Genomic DNA, 19,122 nt, shown 5'->3' on the forward strand with positions numbered 1-19,122 from the left:
CATAGGAGATGGAACCAACAACTGGATTTTAAGATTGACAGAGATCAAAGGATACAGTTGACGTCTATTCTTTAATGATCGGGTGCTTGGAAAGAGTAGAGTGCACCACACTGTTTCCAAAAATGTGGTAATACAGGTCAAAGTATACTACTTAATCACTAAAAAAGGAGACATCTCAGAATGCCATATTGGATCAGAACAATGACCCATCTAGTAAGGCATTCTGTTTTAAGAAGGACATCCAAAGATGCTTAGCTGTCCACGGTCTCTTCCTTCCTACCCAAGTCTTAGAAGTACATACATCCACTTGCCTTCAACTACTGGGACAGTAGTTTGTCATGGACAGTCAAACATTCAAGTCTTCCAATTCTGAATAAAGGAGCATGACGTCCAGAACAGTTTACAATTTATTATTGCCCCAAAGGCAGGATGACAGTTTTGTCCAGTATTTTGATTTTGCATCTTGTCCCTAGCACTCCATAATTATTAGCTTGCGGAAACTGGGTGACCAGATCTTCAAACTTACTGTAAGACTGAGGGAAAGTGAAAAAGATCATTACCAAAGAACACAGAAAAACCACCTTTCTCACCTAGCTGGATTATCTAAGACTGTTTTTTTCCAAGTAGCCCACTCCTTGAAAGAAAACTGAACAGGCTTGTTTCTTCACAGCTTACCCAGAAGCTTAGCTGGACCAAAATGTCACAGTGTTCCAGGACCTCGTCTAGGTAGAAGCTGTAATCTATACATGGAATGACCAGTGCACGAAGAGCAGTCCGAGCAGCATGGCTGAGAAGGGTCAAAGTCAGGTCCAAAACCCAATCAACACCTAACCAGCCAAAGAAAACCTGGCACTCCCCCTCCATCTTTCCCTATGTTAGTCACTGTATATTAGTCCATTCTCACGCTGCTAATGAAGACATATCCGAGACTGGGTAGTTTATAAAGTAAAGCGATTAACTGACTCATAGTTCAGCATGGCTGGGGAAGCCTCAGGAAATTTACAATCATGAAGGAAGGAGAGGCAAACACGTCCTTCTTCACATGATGGCAAGAAGAAGAAGTGCCAAGCAAAAGGGAAAAGCCCCCTTATAAAGCCACCAGATCTCCTGAGAAGCCATATACGATCACAAGAACAGCATGGAGGTAACCACTCCCACCATGCAATTACCTCCCACTGGGTCCTTTCCACAACATGTGAGGATTATGGGAACTACAATTCAAGATGAGATCTGGGTGGGGACACAGCCAAATCCTAACACAACTTCAACTAAAATGGCTCAGGAATTGAGTGAGATAACTTTCCTCATGAAGCACTATCAACAGAGACACTTAACAGACAAGATCTATGGAAAGAAACAGTCCAAAGCAAGACAAAAATTAAAGTTGAGATATTTTTCAGGCCAGATATTTATTCTCATCCTCCACAAAACCTAGGCCAGGGAATTCTATTATATTATCTTAAACATTAGTTTTCCTTAACTGAACAAGTGTATACACACACACACACACACACACACACACACACACACACAGTTCCTTTATTAAACAAATTAGAATAGTAAAGACGAGTTACAGAACACTAAGTCTGACTTTAAAACGAAACCTTTTAAATTGTGAATGTACGGGGTATCTTTCTTAAAAAAGCAAATCAACTCTATTCTACCATCCAAAGGAAATTCTTCTTTACTGTCCATAGATTGCATGATTACTGTTTAGAAAAAAAAAAAAAAGTCCAGATTCTTTATCAGAAAATCTTAAGTCTTACATTAGGAAAAAAAAAAAAAGGTGAAAGATGAAAACATTAACCCTGCCAACTGCCCATTAAGGGAAGAAGCTAGCTGTGTTTCTCAGCGGGGACAGGTGCACTGAGATGCAGGTTATAACTGCTCCATGGTAGAGAGCTTCCTAAAGTCCCACTTAGCCCAATGCTCAGTTACACTACAAGCTCAAGTAATGCCATCTCAGGCAGGGGGCAGAGTGATCCCGCTCCTCCCATTCCATTTTCCCTCTGAAACCAGGCAAGCCGTAATGGGAACCATAACGAAGCCAACTAATGTACAGATGAATGACAGTCAGTTGCTAGGTAATAATTCACTTGGCTAATGTATCTGAAGTCGTCTCTAGAAAAAGAAAAATGTGACTTCTCAAGAAAATAGCTTCCTACTCCCCAATCCCAAAAGCATAGAAACAAAACTACAAACAGATCTGCATTTCCCTCAAAAATGAAAAGGCAACTCCTGAACTGTAAATTAACATGTCACATTAAGGCATGAAAAGATGATGAAATCGCCATAAACTTAAGAAGACTTTATTTTCTGTTGCCCAAAGATTTAAAGAAATTAAGCACAACGCTTGCCCCAAAAAGCTACTATGACAGCTAAAATATGCCCAAGTACATGCCAGGAAAAGCTGAGGAGAGAATCAGCTGTTAGAACCAATCACATGACAAAAAATACAGATAAAGTTACAGCAACAGCTAATAGGCGTCAGGTTACAGCTCCAGAAACCACCTCTGCCTCTTGCAAAGGTAAATGGAAATCTGCAGCAATTCAATTTTAAAGCAAGTTAAGACCAGTTCAGTTGCAATGTCAATAGAAGTCAAAGCAAATTGCTTTGTTCTATAAAGCAAAGAGCATTTTTATGTCATAATCACACTCCTGGGGCATTATTTAAAGACTAAAATTTTTGTCTACATAAACAAACAAAAAATATAACAACCATGTGCTATTATTCTTAGGAACCAAAAACTAATCAGATACTTATCAACCTGTCTTCCGTAAACTTTGAGGAAACTGCCACTTTGACAGCTCAGGAAATGTGAAGCATTGTGCTCAAAGCACAACCTACAGTCCAGCTGAGACAATGAGGGCTGCCAGACTCTTTGCTCTTCACCTCTCCTCCCCTAGCTATTCTCACCTACGGAAAAGGAAAGTTCCTTATTATTGATTGCGAGATGGAGGTCATGCCCAGTGACTTGCACCTGGATTCCCAGCACTTTGAGAGAGTGGGTAGATCACCTGAGGTCAGCAGTTTGAGACCAGCCTAAACAACATGGTGAAACCCCATCTCTACTCAAAATACAAAAAAAAAAAAAAAAAATTATCCAGGATGGTGGTGGGGGCCTGTAATCCCAGCTACTCGGGAGGCTGAGACAGGAGAATTGCTTGAACTAGGGAGGTAGACATTGTAGTGAGCCAAGATCACACCACTGCACTCCAGCCTGGGCAACAAGAGCGAAACTCTGTCTCAAAAAAGAATAACTGCCAGAGGAAGATGCAAGTTACCAATAAACCTAGGTATGATGTGAGACAAAAATTACCAAAAATAGAAGACTAAATCACATTTTATTTGAAAGCATACCAAACATAAAAGCATATCTGAAGCGCTCCTGCTTCAGATCTCAGACTCTCAAGAAAATATAAGCTAAAATTATTCAATATTTACCATATATTGGCTGGTTTATATCCATTAATTCAGTCGTTATTGGCAAAAACCATGTCAAAATTTTATTGTCCAAATTTGTAAGGCTTAGAGGGGGATTTGCTGAGAGAAATTTAAACCCAAGTTTGTTTAAATCCAAACCTAACCACAAGCAAATCAACCATTCAATAAAACTCTTTGTTGCCTAAGTATTTCCAGTAATAGGGACCCCCAAAATGTCAGGACAATGTGACCATGAGAGAGCAGCCTGGGCAAAAGGTGAAAGATACGTGAAGTCTAACAGGAAAACACCAGGCAGTAAGAGAAAGTCATTCTCAGTCAGCACCAGTGAAGTCACTCCGGTCAGCTCATGTTAAAGGGACTCCATTCCCTTTCTTTGCAAAGTCTGCTTCTCATTCTTTCCACTTCAAAATTTTAAATGTATACCCAACACGCCAAGTATGAAACACAGCTTGCTTCAGAGTTAAGCTGAAACGTTTGTAAACTAAACATATATAAGTGTATGTTGTACGTACAAGTGTATTTATATGTGTGTCTTAAAAGTAATACACTGCAGACACAAGTAGGAAATACAAGTATGTATAAAGAAAATCACCAACTGTTAGTACCTAAGGATAACGACTGTTATAACTGATTATTTTTCCAGATATACTTGTATGTTTCTAGTACATTTAAATATAAAGTTTTTTCTTTAAAAGTGAGATTATTTTGAAAGTTCCATTTTAAAACTTTTTTCATGCCAAAGCATACTATAGATTAGTTCTATGGAAACAGCTTTTATCAGCCCAGGATGGCTAGAAGTCTGTGTGGCGAGTAAGACATCTGCAGCATCTGTGTTTGGCTCGGCTGAAGAATACAAGGTCCTCTTATGAGTACATCCATTTAACAGAATGATAGAATACTATACAGCAGTGAAAAAAGCAGAAAACTCTCTTTGCACGGACATAAAAAGCAACGCAAGTTATACTGTAAATTTTTAAACAAAAAAGGTACAGAACTGACTCTTCAGTGCAGAAGAGAGTAAATAAGAATCCATATTCATATTTGCTTATTGCGATGATTAATATTGAGCGTTAGCTTGACTGGCTTGAAGGATGCAAAGTACGGTTCCTGGGTGTGTCGGTGCAGACGTTGCCAAAGGAGATTAAGATCTAATCGGCTGTCAGAGCAGCTAGAATGAGGCAGGCAGAAGAACGTGGAAGGATTTGACTTGCTGAGTCTGCCGGCCTTCATCTTTCTCCCATGCTGGATGTTTCCTGCCCTCGAACATGAGAGTCCAGGTTCTTCAGGTTTTGGACTCCTAGACTTAAACCAATGGGCTTCAGGCCCTTCGGCCACAGACTGAAGGCTCCACTGTCAGCTTCCCTACTTTTAAGGCTTTGAGACTCGTACTGGCTTCCCTGCTCCTCAGCTTGCAGACGGCCTATTGTGGGACTTCACCTTGTGATCATGTGAGTCAATACTCCTTAATAAACTCCCCTTCATATGTACATCTATCCTATCTGTTCTGTCTCTTTAGAGAACGCTAATACACTTATATATAAAGAATTCTAGAAGGATAGATAAGAAACTATAGGTTGAACCATATAAAACTGGTGACATTCAATCATGTTCGGCATATACCAACAGCAGTTTCACAAGGTGCAAACTTGCTAATAACTGATCATCAATCCAACTTACATCTCTACCCAAGTAGAATTTCAGAAACTACAAGTTGAACTACATGAAATTGTCAATGATTACAATGTTTGACCTACAATATATGAAGGGGGAACATTTCGGGGAACATTTGAAATTGCTGATATTAGATAATTTTTTTGACCTACAAGATGGCAATTTTATGTGGCTCAACCCATGCACATGAGTGGTTCGGATCTGGCTTGCAGATGCAGGCACTGAGTCAATGGCATGGAATGGATCTTTCCACTTCGTATCTTTTTATACTTTTTGATTCTTCAAACACAGGAATACATTATTTATTTTTTTAAAAAAAAAAAAAGAAGAAGAAGAAGGGGAGAGAAGTAGGAGGAGAAAAAAGAAAACTAACAGCAAAATCTCACATATTCAGGCAGCATCAAATTCCAAATTGTGTTCACTTTCCAAATTTCTAACAGCTTGTTAAATCATCAGGTACCCGAGATATTCTCACTACAACCAATCCAAGACCAGATGTTTGTTCATTTAGGTAAGTGGTTGCATAAATTACAAGAAGATGCTTTTGCAGTACTTGCTACCACTGAAGTAAAATGGGTCACTTCCCTCCCACCTCTCTCATAAAAGAAACAAACCTGGACTTTTCTCCTGGAGGGCCCATGCTTCTTACAGTGTTCTGTGTCCCACATTTAAAACCACAGTCCTCTCTGGTTCTTCCTTCTCCTTTATCTCCTGATTCAGGATCACAGATCTGACTCCCTTATAACACTAACCATTTCTTTAATGGAAAGACTAAGGGTCATTTGTAAAATTTAAAAATAACACCATTAGGAATGCATAGAGTATCTGCGAAGGGACCCACAAGACAAACGGCAGTGTCTGGTGACTAGAGAAGAGAAGTTCATAGTTGCCCGTATGTGCAGCACTCTAGTAGAGTGATTAAGAACCCAGACCCTGGAATCAGACTGCATGGGTTCCATCCTAGCTCTGTCACAGAGATGGGTGAGTAACTGGCCTTCTCTATGCTTCAGTTTCCTGAACTATAAAATAGGGATAATAATACTACCCTTAGGGTTGTTCTGAATATTACCTGAGATTAATAAATATTGCCAATATTACAGTACTTGGTATATAATATGCTAATATGTAACTGTTCAATGTTACTACTCTTCAAATTTTGTATCATGCTCTTGCTGAACTACTAAACATCTTAACAAAAATATACCTTTAAAATAGCCAAGATAATACTTAATCACTATTTCTCTTAAACAGAAAAATTAAAAACCATTACCATCATCACATTTCATGCTCAAAAACTTGTGCTGCTGATTTTAAAGACTATTAGCAGATCCAAAATGCCAGCCTCAAAATTCATTTTATTTCCTTGTTGGAGATGGGGTCTGGATGTGTCACCTAGGCTCAGTGGTGCAATCACGGCTCACCACAGCCCAGCCTCCCAGGCCCAAGTGATCTTCCTACCTCGGCCTCCCAAAGTGCTGCAATTACAGAAGCCAGCCACTTAGCCTGGCCCCAGATTTCATTTTAATGAGCTTAAAGGTGTTTTTTTTTTCCTTTTTTCAACTAAAGGTGACCATGTAACCCTTCTTAGTACAGGCTGAGAAGGCACAGAGGAAGGTAGAAGAAACATGCACAGGGAACCAGGCTGCAAAGATGCAACCCCGAGCTAAGAAAAGCCAACTGGAGACAAATGATAAATACGAGGAGCATTCTCTGGCACTGACTCAGTCTTGCATCATTTCTTTTTCCTTAACAGCTTGCAAGAATTCAGTAAGCAAAACTGAACTGGCCACAGGTTTCCTTTGTTATATTAATTGCACACGACACTCTTAGATCATCGTCATTTAATGATGGGCCATAAGAGTTTTCTGAGCAACAGAAGTTACCTGGAATTGACCACACAGAGAAATACCTTCTCCCTCAAGATTTCTGCTCACCTTCCTGGCTATCAGAGAAAACGTTTCCAATCAGTCACTCTTGACAGCCTTAAAATTCCATTTCATTCAGGATAAACAATACTTCGGTTAGTTTGAAAAGATGTTTCTTAGACAGCCCAGCTACCTCCTACGCCACAAGAGTTTCAAAGGGGGCTGTAAAGAGAGTGACAGCTGCTTGAATTCAGAGCAACTAGAAATTAAAATAAAAGCTATTAGAAGTGAAGAAAAAGCTCACTCCACGGGGACACAAGCTTTAAAGAATTTTTCTCTCTTCTATAAATCCAAGTTACCTGCCATGAACTTATTTTCACCACAGAAGCAGCTATGTATTTTTTTAAGGCATTAAATAAGCCTTTTTTGTCCTCCAGAGAAAGGGGTAAATGTGCATCCCACACAGAAGCACAGTTAAGATTACATAGGAAGCAATAGAAGAAGTTGCCTTTCACTTTGTCACTAGCATTGGGCGGGGGAGCGCCGAGGGAGGTTTCTGGGGAGACATCAACGCAGGGGAGGCAACCCACATAATTTCTAGGCACGCCACAACTCAATTACAGCCCTGAATTTTCTGGCTGCCTTTTCCAACCCATTGATTTCATCGTTGTAAAAGTGAGTTAAGAAATAATCTGTCTACATATGCTGTCACACATTCAAGCCTGGTCTTAGATTAAACTTCACAACACAGTAATTCCATGTCAAGGAATCATAACATCGCTGTGACGAGACGGCAAGAGGCTTCCCGGCTTGAGAAGTTATTACCCAGAGCCCACCCATGAAATGCCATGTAAAAAAAATTTTTTTTTTGATAAGAATGGAGAAAAGACAGACTGCCAATCTTAAGATCAAGATCTGCTTGGCTCAGTTACCTGGATTGATTATAATTCTTCATCAAACTGATAGCATGTTTACAAGGAAACATCAATAGCTACAGAATGTCAATGAAAATCCATGTCAACAATGGTTTTCCAGTGGTACTTTTCACACTTCCACGTAGTTGGCATCCTGCTAACATCGTGGAAAACACAGGGTAGTTATAACTCACTTATGAAAGCACATTTTCATAAAGAGGCATTCTATAGATGCTCTCTTGGGAACTGAGATTACAGAGTGCACAGCTGCTGTGAATGTCAGCTATTCAACCTTGGCTTCTAATGAAATAAAGGTCTCACTGTAGTGAGTGGCCTCCCATCCCTTAATATGAGCCTATCGATGAATGTGGATATATGTGCCTGTGAGGTAAAATAGGAGAAAAATTAGCTCTACTTTGCTCATAGTTATTAGACTGCTCTTTTTCTAGAAGATGGAATATTTTAGTAACTGTTTACTATTTCTCTCTTTCCACTGACTTTCCATATACACTATTTGTACCAAGACATTCCACACTCTTTTTTACTAAACCTATTTTTCAAAGCAGTTACAGATAAGAATACATATTGAACACACTAACAAAATGTCATGTTTCCTTCCTTTTGATGGAAAGATGGTCTCTTTTTAAGCTGCAAGGAAAAAACTGATGACAAAAACAAAAACATAAACACAATGATAGATTTTCCTATGAGCCTAAACTGTGGCCAATGTCCATTTTATCTGTCTTGATCTCCCCATCTAGGCAGTTAAGAAGTCCCCAATTCACTTTAACATCCCTCCCAGATATCCATTTTATTTTTGCTTCCTAGTGCTAATTCAAGCCCACATCAACCTCAGCCTAAATTACTTAATCAGCCTTTTACCACAGCTCCTTTCGATTCCTACTGGCAGAGTAAGTCAGATTAAGTTCCTTAAATATTGTTTTCAAAATGTTTTAACTCTTCTCCCTTGCTGAAAAATATTCAGAGGTTCCTCTTATCATTTTAAAACTAAAGTGCCTTTCCCTGGCTTTAAGAATATTACCCTGCAACAACAGCTCGAGTTTGAGTGCTTGCTATGTGCCAGACATTATGCTAAACACACAACTGAACCTTCTCAACCATCCTCAGTAGCAGATACTATTATTACCCTGATTTTGTAGCTAATAAAATAGATTTAGAGAGGGTAGGCAATTTGCCCATGATATAGAGTCAGAATATATATTCCCCGGCTCAGGCTCCAATCCACTCATTCATCCCCCTTAGGCTGTCTCTCCTAGGTCTGGCCACGTCTTCCATATCAGGTCCACCTATCATTCACAATCTTCAACGTTGTCCCCTTCTAATCAGGGGTTCTCCCCTGCCCTCACACCTGACTCTGGCTCTCTGCTGATGCCATGCCTCGGTCACGCTACTTCCCTCACCGGAAACCCTTTCCCTCCCAACTGCCAAAATCGTTCATTTCAAGGAAATCAGAAAGCCTCCCCCACAGACTTCCCTTCCTCAGAGCTAGCACTGGGCACTTATTACCACGTTGTTTTATATTTCACTGTAGTGGTGAACAGAATGGGAATAGAAAATCAGCTCCTTGAAAGGAAAAACTGTGTGGCAAGATTTGGAGCATATAAAGGCCCTTCAATAGATACGTGGTATAATTCTGATTTTCATATCTAGTATAATAAAAAACACTAATAGAGACAAAAAGAAAAAAAACTTCCAAATGGCTAACAGCATTCCATCGTTTAGAATTAAAAATCTACATGCAAAAAGACCTCACAGTGGCCTGGTTTCTAGTTTTCTATTCTCTTGCTCATGCCTCAAAATTGAACCAGATTCTTTCAACCTACCTAAGACAGCTAATTTATACCATTAGTATTGCTCTCGTTGGTGTGTGATATTTAAATTATAGTTAATTATTCAAAGTTCTAATGTGACATTACTCAGGCTGAAAGGACCTATATATATGACTTATTTGCCCTACTTTGATTTTAGAGACTCATCCAGATCAAGGTATGTTCCTACGTAGGACCCAAGGAAACGGTCACGTCTCATTGCTTATCCATCTCTGCCCCACTCAACAGTAGTATTTTCACTTTTTGCTGAGAAGGCTCTGTATCCTCATCATGGTATCTACCACGCTGTAGGACTACAATAACACATGCTCAGCAAAATGTGCTGCAGTTAGCACATTCATGATCCAAATGTTAAAGTGCCAACCCGACGATACCCAAGTAAGACCAACACTCAAATGCTATTAAATCCTGCCAATTGGCTTGCAAGATGATTTTGTTTTCAACTCGCTATAAGTCATATTTTTTTAAGTTGCTAAATAAGTAAGCTGCTATATTATGTTACGAAAGAAGACAGGCACAGAACACTTAACTATACAAGAAGATACATATAAAACCCAGTTCTGTAAATGTCTAGTTCTGTTTAAAATTAGAGCTAGCATAAAGAAAGAGATTCAGATGGTAATCCTCTTCTCCCCAACTCCCCAAATCTTTGCTTAAAATTTCGTTTGCCTTGAATGAAAAATAACAAAGATCACTTTGATCTCATATAGCCTCCTGAACTTTCCTTGTATTTGGGGGAATTACAATAAACACAACACCTCCTCTTTATGTAAGACACCCTAAGGACGTGCATTTGGGGTGGGCAAGAGAAAACAAACACACAACATATACTTAACATTTTTAGAGTTATCTTACTAGCAGTTCTAAGGAAATAAAAACATGGGATATAACTTGAAAATTAAATGAAAGCAAACCTTTGATTTCTAATCTTCTTTTTACCACTTAGCAGTCTACCTCATATTTTGCTTTTTCATAACCGACTGAGCCAATTCTGCTCAGCTTTGATGTTCACGAGATTATGAAATGCTATATGAAAAATGAGCAATATGGCTTCAACAAAATAAAAGATGAGAATCTCAAAAAGATTTAACAGCTGCTCTAATTTAAGAAAACTAGCCCGATACTATAACCATTTTAGTTCATATTAATCATTAATAAACATCCTTAAGCAAGTAAGAATTTTAAAGTCTTTTGTAAGTAAGTTTATTATTATTTAATCATATATTACAAAGAAAAATAATGAGCATACACAGTATGACTATGGCTAAAAGTGCCAATGCCAATGGAAGTCTTTACCAAAGTAAAGATACTCAGTTTATTTAATTTAACTGGTCATCCCTCAATTGGGAGTTGGGGGGAGGTTGAATGAACATAACAAAAAGCATGTCTCACAGCAAAGGATCTCCCCTCCAGCTTCATGCAGGCTGGGTTTTCCTGCATCCAGGCCTATCCTACTGTGGCTCATGCTCTAACAGGCTAGCTGACGCTTCGCTAATGTTTTTTTGATCTGCCTGATGTTGAACTGAAACCAGTTCCTAGTACGTTCCAAGATTGGCTGTTTGGGACATCACACAGTTTCATTAGCTACTCAATGTGGAAGAAGAAATAATATACCACAAACCACTTCACTCAAATACCAAATCTCTGACCAAATCACAGGGCTGAAGAACATCTCCAGTCATCCAAGCTGGTTCCTCGAATCTTGGCAGATAGGCTACCTAACTTTAAAGCAAAAACTACTCATCCTGGATTTAATTAAGTCCAATTTAACTTATACTACAAGGGGGTCAGCATATTCATATACACATTTTCTATCTGTCGCATAAAAACTAGAACATTTGGAAAAATAATCAACCAAAGTTGTCTATAATGCATATTTTCGCCCAAACTAGATTAACATGGGAAGTCACTTCACTACTGACAATAAGAAAAAAATATGGAAAAAATATTAAACCTTTTGAAACCTTCAAGTCATTTTGACTATTATATGATTCAAACTACTTTTAAAAAAAAATTAAGTCCTAATGACAATATACCTTCTTTTGAAAGTAAGTTTTCAATATGCTAAGTGACTTTCAATAACATGAATAGTTTTTTTAGTATTCTTTCCCTGTATGCTTCCTTTCAAATAAATGTATTCACTTTTCTTCATTTTCTTTTTTTCTATAATACGTAAAACATAAAAGACTACAACAAAATACAGACCCTACTTTGTTCTCTCTGAAATAACTTTTTTTTCACACAACTAAATCTTAACTACAAATAACTGAGGGCAAAGGAGAATAATAGTTTTAAGTTGACTTATCATATAACCTCTGAGATAAGATAAAATTACTCTATGACCAAACTTAGGAGTTTTCCTGATTCTGACAACTTTCCAAAACAAAAAACAAACAAATTAAAAAAAAAAACAAAACACACACACAGACTATGTTGAAACCAAGGATGAATATAAAGCTATAAAATACTTCATAAAATACAAAATATAGAACAAATCGTATAAATAATGAATGTAAAAACCAGACTAAAGAAGTTGAGTATCTGACAATCTTTTTCCTTAAAAATCAAGTGATTGTAACAAGTTATTTTATCACCCACAAGTTAGGAAGTCTATGATTATCCACTAACTTGAATGTTCCCATAAGAGATGGTGCCAAATACCACTACAGAAGCTTCTTACCACTAATAATCACTTAGCAATCCAATGATCAAAAGGTGAATCCACTAAACAAATGGATATTATGATTCCATTGCTAAGAACATCAAAATAGCAGAAGTGATCCTAAGACAAAAATGTCCTTCTTTAATCATCTCCCTCATGAAACACAGTCAATTCCATTTTGCTCAAGGGCCAATGAGCCACTTGAGGTCTTCTGCGTCTTCTTGATTTCTTTTTCCTTTCCTACTTTCCAACATTTGCTTATTTCATTATTTATTAACACTTCCACCAGAGGACAAGTGAGATGTAAGAGAAGGTGCACTTCAAACCAGTCAGTTTTACTCCTTATTAGCAACTCTGCTGAGAAAGAATGAACGTGAGAAAGAGACAGAATTAAAAAGTTAGCTGGGATCAGGTCTAAAAGGAAGTTCTGAAATTATAGCTTAATTTTGATGATTCGTGCCCTTCCACTGGAAATTAAGTATCTGATTGTAAAACAAGTATTTGTATCATATGTACATATGTCTTAAGCAATATAAAAGAATCCCGGAACGTTTTAACCCCCCTGTGTCATTACAGGAGGCATTCCGAGTCTTCCTAGAGATACCTGTAAGTCAGGTGAGCTGAAGACAGTTGTCACCCGCTTTCGTGAATCTCTGGATATTAACCACCTGGCCATGTGCACATGCAGATACCTATGACAACGGCACTGTATTTGTTCCCATCCTCATCCCCTTCCTTCCTCTGCTAATCATCTCACACTTCCAATTTTTTTTTTCTAAAGGACCAGAAGAAGAAGAATGAAGTCTACTTTCAAATCCAGCAAATGTTCCCAATAAAGAGAAAGGCCTCACAACACGAGTCACGGCTTCAGGCTGCACGCTGAAAACCCAGGTTTGGATACCAGAATCATCTTATTCTCACACCAATAGCCACATGGTTACAAATCAGCAACGGGAGGCCTGTGCACGGCTCCCAGTCTTGTTTTGTATGGATTGGTATTGAAAACTCAGATTTCTAGGCTCTGTAAAAACTGGGCAATCTGGCAACACTGAAACAACACGGCCACATGGCAATGATTAGCTGGCACAGGGTGGCTCAGATGGGATGCAAGAACTTCCACTGGCCAGGGTTCCACTGCAGCCCGGTTCCCACAAGCCTGGCCGGGGTAGGCAGGTCAACTTGCCACGCCTGCCGTAAGAGGAAGCATTCTGCCTGATGAGAAAGTCAGAAAAATGGGGCAAGTAAGACACACAAGCTGTACACGCCTGTGCGATGGTGAACTGTGCCTTTAATCTAGATGCATTTAACATGAGACTCCATCCGCTTCTCTCATAAAAGATCTGCTTTAATTTTAGTTCCCCTTCCATTTGTCTCAGGGTTATGTAACCTCACAGGAGGTCACACAAGTCTCCAAAAAAAGAAATTTAAGCTGTCTTTTAAAAATAAAAAAAGAACCATGCATAACAAAGACAAACAAAACTGAAACTTGCGTTATCTCCCTGACAAAAAAGCTTCATTCTCCCTGTCAATCTCAAAATTATAATTTTAAGGGAAGAAGAAATTAAAACACAAATGACAAAAAATGGTGGCCTGCCCTGTGAACATATGATATGCCACACTCTGAGCATGCTGTCAAGCAAAAAATATCATTAATATCTTACTATCTTCCAGCTCAAGACAAAGATTGTAGACGGCCACGGGCCTCTTGGTTCTCTGGCCTTGTCTCTTCGACTGCCTTGGTGGTGCATTCGGGGGTGATGACGACAGGCAGGTGGGCTCAGGGAATGTGGTATCAGGTGGTGTCCGAAAAATCTGCCATCGAAGCACAGAGGACATGAATTACTCACCATGAACAGAAACCTGTATGCAAACCAGTATCACGACATTTGATTTGGAGTTCATTCAATTCAGGCTAGAGCCCAAAATCCATTCCTTCAAAGGAAGGGAAGAGGTCATAGCCTTTTATTTTTTTAACAGAAGATTCCAAAATAAAAATCTCTGATTAAATTTAAGTCAAAACAACATCAGACTGTTACACATCAAATAAGTCATTCCAAAACTAAACAAGTACAACTATCTTTAGCAGGTATAGACAGTGGCACAGCCCTTCATCTCCAAAGGAAGCAGCCAGGATAAAATATTAAAAACAAATATTTCACTAAATTTTACAGAAGGTTATATTTACAACAAAACGTTGGTCTCAGTTTTTTCCAAACTATGTAAACAGAAACAGATGACTGCAAATACTTTTTACACATTTAAAAATAGCCGATGCTTATGAAATTACCTTTCCAGATTACCATTTATATTTTTCATAAAATGTTTTCTAGATTTTATCAATTTAATACCCTCTAACCCTTCTTTTATTTCCCCTTTCATTTATGAAATCCAGAATATTAGCACCTTAATTTATCTACAATGTCATTCATTTATCAGTAATAATAACATTAATTAAAATCTGCTGCTCCTCTGCTCAGCAAATTTCTTTTTAGGAAACCAATTTGTGCCACAAGGGAAAGCGTATCATACAGAAGTGACTGATAACAGACCCTCCATAGCTGCCGAGACCTCAGTTCAGAGGTTTCTTTCCAACAAAACTGCAGGCCCTTCATCCTTCGATAAAGTCATAAAGTGAAATACATTCGAGATATCAACATAACAGAAGCTGCATCTCCAAAGGGCTGACACTCCTCAGGTGGAAGCAGAAAACAGGAAGAAAGCCAGTTAGCTTTCAACAAAACATGAATATAAAACCCTCAAATAGCTAATGTATGCAGGGCTTAAAACTGAGAGGGCAGGTTGATGGGTGCAGCAAACCATCATGGCACACGGATACCTACGTAACAAACCTGCACGTTCTGCACGTGTATCCCAGAACTTAAAGTATAATTTTAGGGAAAAAGTACTGTGTCAACGTCCCACCGCTGTTTTATATATTTTTAATATTAAAAGAAACAGTGGCACACAACCTGTGATACAAGTGAGAGTGTATCACTTACATATGTGTATCGCTGAACAACTAACAACGAAGTTGGAGTTTTAATTGAACAGTCTAAAAGTTCACACCTAAAAACAATTATATACCAATAAAAATAAACTATTTCAAGAGAGCATTTCCTTTGTAGTCCCATACTGCCCCCTCATGTGTAAATGAAATTTTTAAAAAATGATTTAAATTACTATAGACAAATATGTGCTAGTGAACATTTAATTTCTTGTTCCAACTGGTGACCTGCTAACACTATGTTTCCACAAAATCTGTGTTCCAGTAGGCCACTCTGGTCAACAGCAAACTACTATCTGCCTGGAAAACCCTCTGCTGCCTGGACCACCATCCACAGCTGGGTTTACTGCCATCTGTCATTGTTCAGATGTAAGAAGGTTGTGGGGTGGTTGGAACAGGAGAGCAGTTAGGTTGAGAAGTCCGATAATAGTGAAGGAGAGAAGAAAAATGCCAGGGAACATGACTCCATTGGGGGATAAAAAAAGGCACCTGTAACCAACATTTAAAACAGCTCCCTGGCTTACGTATTAATATGTTTGATGTTTACGAATACAGCCGATGGCTCCGGGATGTCACCAGAATAGAAAACCAAACCATACACAGAACCAGTTTATCCAAAGCATAAATTAGCAATGAAAAAGTTATCATCCAACAACTGGTGCTGGATAGACGACAACCTTCCAAACACACCTCCTTCTAGGATCATGCTGACTAGAACGGTGCAAATGCTGAAAACTGTCCCACCTCTTTCCTCCAGTTTGAAGTAAGGGTGCTGGGGAAAGGGAGTGGGAGGTGAGACGTGGAGCCAACCCCAATCTGCAGAGCCAGACTACCAAGCAAAATGAGACCCTGCTGAGGACTGACCTTAGTCCTTCCCAGCACCTCAGTCCAAATCCCAGGGCTGGGTCCACCCCGGGCTGGTCTCCAGAAATCTTAGGCACTGTTTAGCTCACATCAGAGTATTTTGGAATGGCGACCATGCTTTGGGGTCTGTTTTGTTTTCTTTGGTTTACATCTTAAAGCTCCTCAGGTGATTTATTTTGTGTCGCCAAGACTAAAAAACAGTGATTTAGATATAGGCATTCCACAGTTATTTTACACTTGTCTTGGACGAACAAAAGTCAAAATAAAAACACCAGAAAATGCAAGTGTAAATGAGTTCAACCATTGTGGAAGACAGTTTTGGTGATTCCTCCAAGATTTAGAAACAGAAATATAACACCATTTGACTCAGCAATCTCATTACTGGGTAATACACCCAAAGAAACACAAGTCATTCTGTTATAAAGATACATTCATGTTTATGTTCACTACAACACTATTCATAATACTGAAGACATGGAATCAACCCAAATATCCATCAATAATAGACTGGATAAAGAAAATGTGGCGCATATACACTATAGAACACTATGCAGTCCTGAAAAGAAACAGATTCTGTCCTTTGCAGGGACATGGATGGAGCTGGAAGCCATTAACCTCAGCAAACCAATGTAGGAACCAAACAAAACAAACACCGCATGTTCTCACTTAGAAGTAGGAGCTGAACAAGGAGAACCCATGGATACATGGGAGGGAACACACACCGGGGCCTGTCGGGGGGCAGGGGGAGGGAGAGCATCTGGAAGAACAGATGATGCATGCTGGGTTTAATACCTAGGTGATGGGTTGACAGGTGCAGCAATCACCATGACAAACATTTACCTATGTAACAAACCTGTACATCCTGTACATGTACCCTAGAACTTAAAAGTTGAAGGAAAAAAAAATTCATAAAATTTGGCACTGTACATATATAATCAATTCCTTGGACCTTGCCAAGTCCTAATGAGGCATAAAATATGTCTAAGATTCTAAACACCAACCACACCCTCAATAAGCTCTATGTTGTATAGGTTGAACATCCCAAATCCAAAACTCTGAAATCTGAAACATTCCAAAATCTGAAACTTTTGAGTGCTGAAATGACACTCAAAAGAAATGCTCATTGGAGCATTTTAAATTTCAGATTTTCGTATTTGTAATACTCAACTATTACACATAATACAAATATTCAAAATTTAAAAAAGTCAAAATTCATAATACTTCTGATCCCAAGCATTTCTATTAAGGGATACTCCACCTGTATTAGCATTTGAGAAAGCTACTAGCATCCTGATTAACATGGCTAGTAAATCACAGATGCTGATCTGAAATAGCACTATCCTGGCTAAATCTTAACAGCTATGGAAGTTTAGACACATTTCCTAACACAGTGTATCTCATCTTCTCGTGTGTATAATGAGAACCACAGTGCCTGTACTACAGAGATTAAGTGACATCATGTTTATAAAGGGTTCCGCACACTGCCTGGCACACAGTAACCAGAAATAAAGGGTAGCTAGTTCTATCTGTAATATAACTGCAACAGTAAACAATTATAAAAATTAATTCAGACCCTCATGACTCCATTCAACTGCTGTTTTAGAGAGCACGAATTTCTTGGAGTCTTGAATATTCCCCAAATTCAGTGCTTTAAGTCAAGTTATTCTAAAGTGCTCTGGAAAAGGACATCAAGCAATGGGCTAAAGAAAAGTAACAAATCAAACAATTGTTTCCTATATTTATTTCTGCATTTTAGCACTGAAATTTTGGATATAAATTATTTCCTAGCTCATGTAATACATTTAACATTTAATAAATACCTACTAGGTGGCAAGATTTCTCATAAGCAGCTTAATAATCTCAACAGCCTCTGAGGTAAGTACTGCTCCCCACATTTTACAAATAAGAAAAGCTCAAAAATTAAACAATTAGCCCAAGTCTCCACGGATTCAAAATGGTAGAGTTGGCATCCGAAGTCAGCTTTTATTCTAAAGTGCCTGCTGCCAAACTATAAAAATATTATAGGTTAATGAAACAAACAACATTTAATTCTTAGGGAAAAATATCACCAGCTAGTACCGTATCTGTTTAAAAAGAGTAAAATGGCGAATAGCTACATAAACTCACCATCACTGTGCTCTACCCTTCTACGTGGTCTGAGAAGGTATTACCTTCACATGCATTTATTTTGTCTTTCAATGCCCCAGTTCTGAAGCCTTTTTTTTTTTTTTTAAATGATACAAAGCCATATTCTGATGGTCTCTCTGAAACACCAGGGTTGACTTAAAGGGACATTGTTTCTAGATCTGCAAGAAGAGCAAATAGCAAAACCATTTACTTTAAAATTCTGACCTGTGATTTTGGCAATCAAATTCTAGAAGATAAAATGTAGCTTATCTTATTCTACACTGCCAAGATGTGTGTCATCTCTAAATATAATACTGATTTGCCAATTCTAGAACCACTGCCTGGATGCAAATTCTTCTTAGTGCCCAGGTCTCTTTCTAAGATTATCCAGCTCTCCCAACTTTCCTGGCATCACACCTCTTGTTCTAGGAGAGATGAACTCATCTTAAGCAATATTGAGAATCAAGAGATTACATCTATTCAAAACTTATTTTTCTTCCCTAGGATAAAAATTGCTTCCCGGCACCTACACATTTACAACATAAGAAAAACTCAAATCTGATAATCCAATGACAAAAAACACTTCACGCGCAGGCATGCCAGGTAAAGAAGTGCCTGCTTACTCGGGTCTCCTAAAAGTGCCAGCACAAACAGAAGTCTGGCACTGCTGTTCAGAGTTACAGATTTCTCAGACACAACACAATGGATGTTTATTCCCAT

General features: G+C 38.6%; 1 protein-coding gene across 3 annotated transcripts in view; it reads right to left on the bottom strand.

Moving 5' to 3' along the window:
* ARHGAP10 (Rho GTPase activating protein 10) overlaps positions 1-19,122 on the bottom strand; it is a 337,781-nt gene that overhangs the window by 32,575 nt on the left and 286,084 nt on the right. For all 3 annotated transcript variants that reach the window (XM_003927990.4, XM_074396841.1, XM_074396842.1), the window contains one exon: positions 14,069-14,219. In XM_003927990.4, the coding sequence (XP_003928039.2) occupies positions 14,069-14,219 (151 nt within the window). The remainder of the gene's footprint in view (positions 1-14,068; positions 14,220-19,122) is intronic.

Source organism: Saimiri boliviensis, chromosome 3, assembly GCF_048565385.1.
Source record: "Saimiri boliviensis isolate mSaiBol1 chromosome 3, mSaiBol1.pri, whole genome shotgun sequence".
Taxonomy (NCBI): Eukaryota; Metazoa; Chordata; class Mammalia; order Primates; family Cebidae; genus Saimiri; species Saimiri boliviensis.